The sequence below is a fragment of the Mesoplodon mirus genome (assembly GCF_964341445.2).
Source record: "Mesoplodon mirus genome assembly, contig: SUPER_14_unloc_3, whole genome shotgun sequence".
Taxonomy (NCBI): Eukaryota; Metazoa; Chordata; class Mammalia; order Artiodactyla; family Ziphiidae; genus Mesoplodon; species Mesoplodon mirus.
In genome coordinates this window covers 1,147,495-1,157,137 of record NW_028295758.1, presented here as the reverse complement: position 1 = coordinate 1,157,137, position 9,643 = coordinate 1,147,495, and the positions used below count along the sequence as shown (strand labels likewise).

General features: G+C 45.8%; 1 protein-coding gene across 1 annotated transcript in view; it reads right to left on the bottom strand.

The window, feature by feature from the left end:
* Positions 1-246: 246 nt before the first annotated feature.
* LOC309816151 (protein FAM170A-like) overlaps positions 247-9,643 on the bottom strand; it is a gene marked incomplete at both ends in the record, with an annotated part of 167,239 nt that continues 157,842 nt past the window's right edge. The window contains 2 exons of the mRNA XM_082646808.1: positions 247-272; positions 7,436-7,610. Coding sequence (XP_082502934.1) covers positions 247-272; positions 7,436-7,610 — 201 coding nt within the window. The remainder of the gene's footprint in view (positions 273-7,435; positions 7,611-9,643) is intronic.

Sequence of the window (9,643 nt, the reverse complement as noted above, 5' to 3'; positions counted from 1 at the left end):
TAAATTGTATCATACCATGTCTATTATAAAATTCACATTTTGATTGGAGATCTTTTAATGTCTTTTCTAGAGAGATTTAATATGAATATTTTAAATGGTCTCCAGTTTCCCTGTGGATTATTGACATTTTAAACTCTGCACTTCAATTTTCCCTCAATACGTGTAATTTTGTCACAGCTATTTCTGTACTTAAAGATGAGGAACTATATAATTGATTTCTTCATTTTTTCCCCATCTCTTTCCAAGTTACTGCAGTTGATTGTGTCTGGCGACTGAGTGAAAAATGCTAGTCCTTGAGTCAGGACATTGGGCCCTTTAGCAAGTAACTCAACCTATCTGGGCTTCAGCTTCTGTATGTGCGATCAAGAGGCTTGGACTAGCTGACTTTTCAAATGCTGTGTTTCTTTGATTCACTCTCACTTACTGATCTGCTCCTTAAGAAGAGGGTCTGTTCTCATTAAGTAACAACAGTCTTTCGTACTCAGTTTGTTAGTTATATTGCCTTCTACGTATGCTTAGCTCTAAATAATTTATATGGCTCTTGTGACAATTTTTAGATCTTCTTTTTTTCTTATTTTCTTTTACAGTTTCTAATTTGTTATCGCCACTGTAGAGGAGCCTGATTGATTTTTAAAATTTATTTTTTTTTATTTTTTATTTTTTTAAATTTATTGATCTTGTATGTGTGTGCCTTGTTGAACCGTGTTATTAGTTCCTGCTAGTTTATCTGTGGGTTCTTTTGGGTCTCCTAGATAAATGAGCATATTAAATGTAAATAATGTGTTCTTTGGATAAAGTTTATTTTCTTACATCTATATATATAGAAGCAATATGTTGAATTGATTTAAATATTTAAATACTTACACACCTGTTATCACAATCTAACGTTCTTTATCTTATTTTCTTTCAATCAATATTATGTTTTCAAGATTTATCCACGTGAATCCATAGAGATCTAGGTCTTTGATTTTTGACTGTTTGATATTATGTGATCACATGCATATAGCATCATTTATTTTCCATTCAAGCATTATTGGACAATTGGATTGTTTCCCTCCCTTCTCTAGAACAAACAATATTTCCTAGAATATCCCTGAAGATGTCTGACAGTCGAGAAGGGCCAGGCTGCCCGAAGGATTGCTACTTGCTTTTAGCCACCTTCCAACAGGCCGTCTCCAGCCAGCAATTTGAAGCACAGCTGAAATGAGAACTGCCCCAAATGTGAAGATCTTAGGAGCTTCCTAGAAGGTGGGAGGTTAATGATAGGCATCCTGCTGGGATCCCAGGGGAGTCTGAGCTGGCCTGAAGCTCATCTTCCTCCTCCACCTCTCAAGAGAAATGTGGAGGAAAGAAGACTTCAAAAACTGTGAGCAGGCAGAGGGAGAGATATTGGGGGCCGAAGCTGTAACTGAGGTCTTGGAGTGGGCTGTGAGCACGCAGAGCCTCTCGAGAGCCAGGCTCTGCCTTCTGAGAACTTCTCCCCTAAGGCTGCTCATAATTCACGTGATACCAGCCATATAGAGCCGACTTGGCCCACACTGTCACAGAAAGCCTTATCAGAATCTCTTCTTCTTCATACACTCTTGTGTCTGTTACTTGGTTATTGCCTTTGGTACTCCACTGATGTGAACCACAGTCGCCAGGGGATGGAGGACACTAGTGACCCATCTTGCTCTGTGGCCTCAGTCCACAGCTGGAGGGTAAGGGAAGAGGCCAAATGAAGGTCAAGAAGGAAAGATGGAGTTTGAAGAGAAGACCTGAGTTAAGGGTGTCTTCTCAAGTCTTGATGACTGAAATGTAGCTCCAGTACCTGAAGTCCTGCTTGTTCTCAAGGCTGACCGCGGGGCTGGGTGCACTCAGTGAAGGAACCATATACACTTAGTATTTCCTTGCTTGCTCACACTTGCCCTCCTCTGATACACCCTCTGCAAGACTGATCTTCCCCTGAAACAACTTTCCACCTGCTACTGTCATCTCAGGAACATTTGCTTCCCCTTCCTAGTGTCCCCCTAGAATGCCATTGCAGCCAATTCATAATTTGATAATCATGATTCTTACCATATTCTCAGCAACTTCTGAGAAATTTTATTCGCTTTATTCCGTAGTCTTCACCCATCAATAATCTTCCTTAACTTCCTAGCTGCAGGTTAACCCATTTGGAATCATTTCTTTTTCTTTCTCTTCTTTGGCAAATCCTTTCTATCTTTTAAGGTCTTTTTCTTGTCTCTCTACCATCCTGCCATCCTGAACTTCTTTTTTTTCCGTTTAAGTAACCTTTCAATCTCCTTCCCCAGTTTCCTCATAAACATTGAGAGTTTATTCCTCACACGTTAGACAGCGGTTTATGAATGGCCAGGCATAATGGACTCAGAATGAGTTGGCACCCCCGAGTTACCTGTCTTGCTGGGGAGCCACAGGTGAAGGGCTGTCTGCTGGACACATGTTTGCATGGAGTCAGGCTGAGTGGCCTCAGGGTGTTTGCCCTGCACTTGTGTGTGTTTCTCCCTAGTTGGTTTCCTTGTCCAGCCACCTGTGACCTCCCTCCATCGAGCCCAGGGAATCCTTCTCATCACAGGGGTAGGATGTTTGTCTCATTTTCCATCACATCCTTTCCCCAAAGTTTGGTTGTGAGTTGTTCCCATTCCAAAGACCTTTCCTCTTTGAAGAGAAAAGAGAAAATCTTTTCTCTCCTTTCCTCTCACTTCACTTCTGCTCTATTATCTCCTCCGTCCAGAATGGCCCACTGACTCACATGGGTGTAGATCCGAAGATGGCAAGAACTGCCAGCAATTCTGAGATAATAATACGGATGGATCAGGAAAACTTGAAAACCTTTATCCCTCCACATTAAAAAAAAATTGCACTTCCAGTGTATTCAGTGTCTCAGTGTAGAAACACAAATGATAGAGAAATTGAATTACACTCAAGTTTTTCTTTCCTCCTTTCCTGATTTATTCTAATCCTCAGTGCTATCAGGATGAACTATTTGTTAGGTAAAGTTTCAGACATTTTCTACCCATGCACACTTTTCTTTTTTTCACATAAGAGTGTGAACTAGGTCACTTTCAACATGCTGCGATTCTGTGATTCACTGTCTCCCACCGAGTCATCCACTGATAAAGTCATCTGTTTCACGGAGAACTATTTCCAATAGCTAATAGCCAATGTCTGTGGAGTGCTTACTCTGTGTCGGTTTCTTGTAACTACTTTACAGATCATTTGTACAGCGTACCCATGGACCAGGTACAATTATGACCCCCAAGTGACAGATAAGTGCAGATAAGTACAAATAAATACAGAGGCCAAGTGACTTGCCCAATACGCTGGAGCAAATCAAAATCCATGCCTCTGTAATCATTTTGCTCTATTGCCTCTGTCTGGGAGGCTTGATGATTTGGCAACTAAAACCTTAAATATCATGTTCCATTTTTATATCTGTGACACAAGCGTGGGGCTGTGATATGGGGTAACTAACCTGACTACTTTTGAAAACCCTTACGCACCTGGATGAATGTAAGCCAGGGACTGCAAGCCATAGATTTAAGGTTTCCTACCAACTTTTAAAAATAGCTTCTTGAATGCAATTTATGTAGTGTCAAGTCTAGGATGTAGTCCAAATAGTAACAGAAAAATGGAGATATGTAGGAAAATACTTAAAGTTGACAAGTATTGGGAGTGTAGTATTTTGGGGGCCAGCGTGTAGACCACAGGAAAACTTGCTGTTTCCATCCCAAAGGGAAGAGCCCTACGTTGCAACTGCCAAGGTCCCTGGGGCAGCAAGTGTGCTCACTGCTTAGTAAAGAAGCATCCTCAGTTTGATAGAATCATATGGGAGCCTTACATTTGGTTAGCAGTTCTACATTCTTGATGTAATGATATTTTCAGGGTGTGGGAGGGTATCAAGCTCTGAAAATACCCTTGGAGAGATCTGCTTATTAAGTTTGGCTTTTTCAATCTCCCTACTACTTCTTTACTAAACACCAGGCGGTTTCCTTCACTTTTCAGAACCATGTTGTTTTTCCCTTGTCTAATGAACTTTGAAATACTTTTGGATGAGCTATTAAGTTTGGGAAAAAATAAACATCTCTTTAAAATAAGGAAGATAATAACAATGACAAGTAAAAAAAAGCTCTAAAACAGAGAATATCATCCATTCTAGCCAATGACGGAGTGGAAGGTTCGTGCTCGCTGTCCAGGACGTAGAAATAAAAGCTGAGGAGGCGCTGAGGCGTCTCCTGGATCTCTATGAGCCTCCATCATTTCTGCTGAGTAGGGTTGACTGATAAATTATAGGCTGTTTAGTTAAATATGAATGTTTGAAAAACAACGAGTACATTTTGAAGATAAGTATGCCCCAAATAGTTCATAGATTATACTTATACTAAAAATAATGACTTATTATTCATGTGAAGTTCAAGTTTAACTGGGTATCCTGTATATTTATGTACTAAATCTGACAGCCCTACTGATGATCCACAATGGAGGCAGTTGAGGAGGGGTACATGCTGGCTCTCGGACAGTCAGAAATGGCTTCAGCAGATCCAGGTACAGTATGAAGTTCTTTTTGGATGTAGCTCAGAAGCCATGGCCAGCCCTTGACTGCAAGTACTGCCTCGGGTTTCCCTGAGGTGGGGTAAACCTTCCTCTTAATGGCCTTTTGGTAAGTCTGGAAGACCATATCCAAGGGGAGCCCCAAAGTCAGTTTCATCCTCACAACCATGTTTCCAATTCCTGGAATTGGCTGCATGTGACTCACAAGAGCTGAGGAGGTTTGTGGAAGTTGGGAGTGTCATAGCTTGAACCCTTTGTAGGTAAAGTTTTGCTGTTGTGAGAGTTTTAACAGGAGCAATGTGAAAGACTCCAGGTCCCCAGGTAGATAGAAATAATCCTGTTCTACCTGTGTGTATGTGACAAGTCTCTAATAGTTCAGAGGGCAAGTATCTGGTCTTAGAAAGACTGATCCAAGCTTGGATGTTTCTGGTGACAAGGCAAGGTCCTGAGTTTCAAGTTCACCTTTTATGGTTGAGGAGACAATAAGGTGGTCAGAAGGGAAATCATGGAGGAGACCTTGGCTTCATCCATCGTGCAGGCTTGTATATGTGGTTCTATGTAGATTGTGTTTCAAAGGTGGAGCTTGTTTACAACTATGAACATTCTCCGATGTGCATTTTGGACCTTCATTCCCAGAGCGAGAGCAGTGCCGAGGCTCTAGAAATGCCATGGATATTCTGAGCTGTCAGTGGCATTTCCCCGGTACTGTTCCCTTGGTGCCGCTCCTTGAAATGTCCAAAGGGATTATCATGTGTCTTGTGGAGGGTCCTAGCATTGTGAAAGGAAGCTGCTGCACCGGGCTCAGAGGATTTCGGATGTGGTGGGAGGAGGAGTAGTACTACGACTATAAATTGTATCACAGCATATCGATTCCATCTTGAGAGTGGGGTTGGGGGGTTATGAAGGGGGGCTTTTATTGTACTTTTATACATTGTACCCTTGAAACTAATTCAATTTTTTAAAATTAATTAATTTATTTGGGGCTGCATTGGGTCTTTGTTGCTGCTAGCGGGCGTTCTCTAGTTGCAGTGAGCGGGGGCTCCTCTTGGCTCTGGTGCACGGGCTTCTCATTGCAGTGGCTTCTCTTGTTGCGGAGCAAGGGCTCTAGGCACGCAGGCTTCCGTAGTTGTGGCACGTGGGCTCGGTAGATGTGGCACGGGCTCTAGAGCGCAGGCTCAGTAGTTGTGGCGCGCGGGCTTAGTTACTCCGTGGCACGTGGGATCTTCCCAGAACAGGGCTCAAACCCATGACCCCTGCATTCGCAGGCATATTCTTAACCACTGCTCCACCAGGGAAGCCCGATAATTCAGTTTTTTATGAAGAGAAGATTCCTAATATTATTCCAAAATTTTAAAAATATGTAGTTGGATAACACTATGAAAAATTAACTGATATATTCTTTTATTATTTCTCTTTGCTCCCTGGATCTTTTTCCCCATCCAGTCAGCTAGGCACTCTGAGTTCATTGCATTAGGAAGGTAAAGACTCAGCAGAAATGAGGGAGAAAAACAGAAAAGTCTCAGCTTTGGAATGTTCACAACGGAGGCCACAGTAGAACAGGTGAGAATTCTGTGAACCAAAAATAAATGTCGTCTCAAATGCAAAAAAGTATTCTCTGCACTGGGAGGCAGGAGAGGGAGGGAGGGAAGGACTGAAGGAGAGAGATCAGTGTGGCCAGGGACATGGAGACTGTGCTTGAGGACGATATGCCCAGGAAGAGAATCAGAATCTGGAGAAGATTCAGCCTGCACGTGATCATTGCCTCCAGCCAGCACCCTCATCTCAGACGTTGGGAAATTCAGAGAGAGAGTGGGAGTACGTCAGGAGGGCCACGCGCATAGTCTGTGTGGCAGGGGTTGTGGCCGTTCCCTATTTGTGAGGAGTCCCCAGCAATTTGCAGGCCTCTTCTGGAAAATGCTGGCGGACGTCTCTAGTGCTTATGTGAAAGCTTGTTCACAAACCTTGAAAGATACAGATGTAGATGACAGATAGATGCATAGATAGAAAAATGTCCTTAAATAAAAGCTCCAGGAAAGGTTTGGAAAATGCCCTTTATTGCATAGGACGCTTCTATTGTCATATGATGTTAGACTGAGTGCCGGTCCCTTCATCCTCCTTCAGACCACGGCATTCTGTCTGCTACTCTCCCGAGGGTCCTTTCTTCTCCCTGGAAGGGATAAAACAAATGAGGTAGGACAGGAAGAGACAAGAAGCACTCCAAGCTCTGCTGGTCAGGGTTACCCTCCAGCATTGCCTTAATGCTCAGAGCCACACACACCACAGTGAGCTTGGCTCCAGATCAACTACCACGCAACGAAGTTTCTGGAACATTTCCATATCTCGGGGGACCTCATTTCCACGTGACTCTCTTTCATATTCCCCTTTGTCACAGAAGGCTCGGTCCAGTGGTCAGGGTGAGATCTCGGCTCAGGCCCAAGGCTCTCAGACCTCAAAGTTCTGGTCCTGCAAGGGCCCCTGTCCTCTCTTGAGACCACTCCTGGCTCTCTCTGCCGAGAAGGAGCTGCTGGCAGTACGTCCTCTAAGAGTTGAGGTCCATCGTGCAGACCCTGAGAAAACTCCTAGGAAAAGGCTCCACCTTCTTGTTTACGTCAACAGAGGTCAATGCCTTTGTTAGTGCTGGGTGTGTCCCATTTGATGCAACTGCAGAGCCATTAGGTAAACCAGCACATGTGTGCGGCCCCTTCCCTTAGACTCCTCTGGGCCCTCGTGACATAGGCTCAGAAGACTGCCAGCCTCAAGCCTTACCTCTTCCAAGGGACGGCCACACCGTCTTCCAGGATCTTCTGTCCCATGAATCTCAGTTGCTGTTTGGAACTCAAAGGAGAGAAAAGACCCTGCCTGCGGGGTCTCTTTGGGCTGGGGCCTTCCCCCGTGGGCTGCTCTCCCTCATTCTCCTTTTCTTCTTGCTTCTCTTCCTCCTCCTCCTCCTCGTCCTCCTCCTCAGGGGTGCTCTCGGATTCCACATTGCCCATCCACTGGGCCATGTTGAGATGAAAGACACGGCAGCTGAAGCCCTGCAGGACGCCGCCCTTCACGTGCTGCTGGAGGATCTCCAAGGTGGGGAAGACCCGGCAGCAGGCCATGCACTTGTAGCCGGTCTCCATGGTCACTATCCAGTCCGGTGTCTTGGCCCTGGGTGTCTCCTCGACGGCAGGTGACCCTGATGGGCTGCCTGGCTCTGCCATTTCCTCATACCCTTTCTCCTCCCCAGTGGGCTCACTGTCAGACAGGAGGCTTTCGGTGAACACATCAGAGGGGCAAGTGCCTACTGTGCACGCATCCTCAGGAAGGGTCATTTCTTCTATCGTCAGCTGCTTTTCAGGCAACTCCAAGGGTTTCTTTGTCTTCCAGGAGACAGCGACACCCTTGTTCACTTGTACCTGCATGTAGTATATTTTCATGCCCCTTTCCTCTTTGTCTGGGTGCAGATAGTCCTTACAGGGTGAAGAGAGTGAGGAGGAGACACAGTGTGATGGGGGAGCGGTCTCCCCTTCTTCCTGAACCTGGGCTAGGGGTGCTGTAGGCCAGGCAGTGTCTCGAAATCTCCGCATTGCTGAAAAAGGAAATTAAAACCATAATAGCATGCATGGGCCGTGCCGGAAGCTGAGGGAGCAGGTGTGGTAGACGAGAGAGGGACATTTGCATGACGTAGCTATGTTGAGAGCTTGGTGTCTGTTGGCCGTAGGATGGAGCGGTGTATCTGGTGTCATCTGTAGGCTTTTCATGTGCATGGGGGGGATACTGGAGCGGTGTGTGTATACAGGGGTGTGGAGTATGGTGGTGAGGGCTGTGGTATGTGAGGGATGCGGCTGGATGCGTGTATGACAAGGAGTGTGATTTTGGTAATATCGGTGGTGCATTTCTTGTGGAATGGGGCTGTGGTGCTTGGGGTTTATGTGTGCTGTGAGAAGGGCTGTGCCTGGAGGGCAGATGTATGTGTGAGCTGTGTGGACCTGAGCTGGATGGTCCTGCTCTCAGGCTGGAGGTGTATGATGCAGAACTCTGTCCTTCTCTGGAAGCAAAGGCAAAGACAAAGCCTACATTTTCCTCTGAAGATGCTTAATCTGGTCCCTCTTCCCTCCACCTCAAGCCCAGACCTTTCCGGCCCCTGCTCCTTGACTTCCCCACCATGGTACTACCAGTATTCTCACCGCACCCCCAGTCTCAGCTGGCATCCACGCCCTCGGAACAGCTCAGCCATCCTGCCCAGGCTCCTCCACAGAGCCCTCATCACCTCTGATGACCCTGGATTTCCTCTCAGCCTCCCTGGGATCTGTGTGCCTCCTGCCTCACAGCCAAGCACCCCCTCACCTGAGGAGCCCCGCACCCTTACCAGCGTAGCTGAGCTTGCACGGAGTAGAAGTACAGAAGAAGTATTTAGGGGCAGAGGAGACCTCCACTGCCCCTGGGCTGCAGCCTTGGGCCACCACAGTGGATCCAAGCCGAGGGGGATCCTCTTGTGACTTCGAGATTCCTGAGGGAGGAATGAAAGGCTCAGGGTGGGTTCATCAGTCCTCTGTCCACAAATATTTACTGAGTGTGTGACACGTGTCAGGTGCAGTGAATACACACAGTTGAGAGTGTGGTTCCCAGTGGATCCTCCAGGATTTAATTCCAATCAATACTTATTCTCTCACTGTCTAGTTGGTAATGTAGGCATCGGTGGTGACTGTGAGTGTGTGGGAAGAGTGAGTGATGTGTATCAGTTAAGTCTGTGGTAAGTGTGGGGTTGGCATGGGGAGCACAGTGCAGACGTGTCTATCTGTGTCTGTGGCCTTTGTGTGCATTTTTTCTGTTCACAATTCAGAAATTCTGGGAAATGTAACTTTTCCTCATTACATGGTGTGGCTTGTATTTATGGTGCGTGTTCATTCATTCATTCACCAAGATTCCGTAAGCAGCTACTCCTGTGTATCCGGCACTCTTCCATTGTTGTAGTCTTTGGTAACGCTGCACATTCTAGTAGGGGAAGACACACACTAAACAAAACTACAATAAATATATAATACATCACCTGGTGGTAAGTATATAAGGGTTGCCAGACTTAGCGAACAAGAATACAAGGCACCCA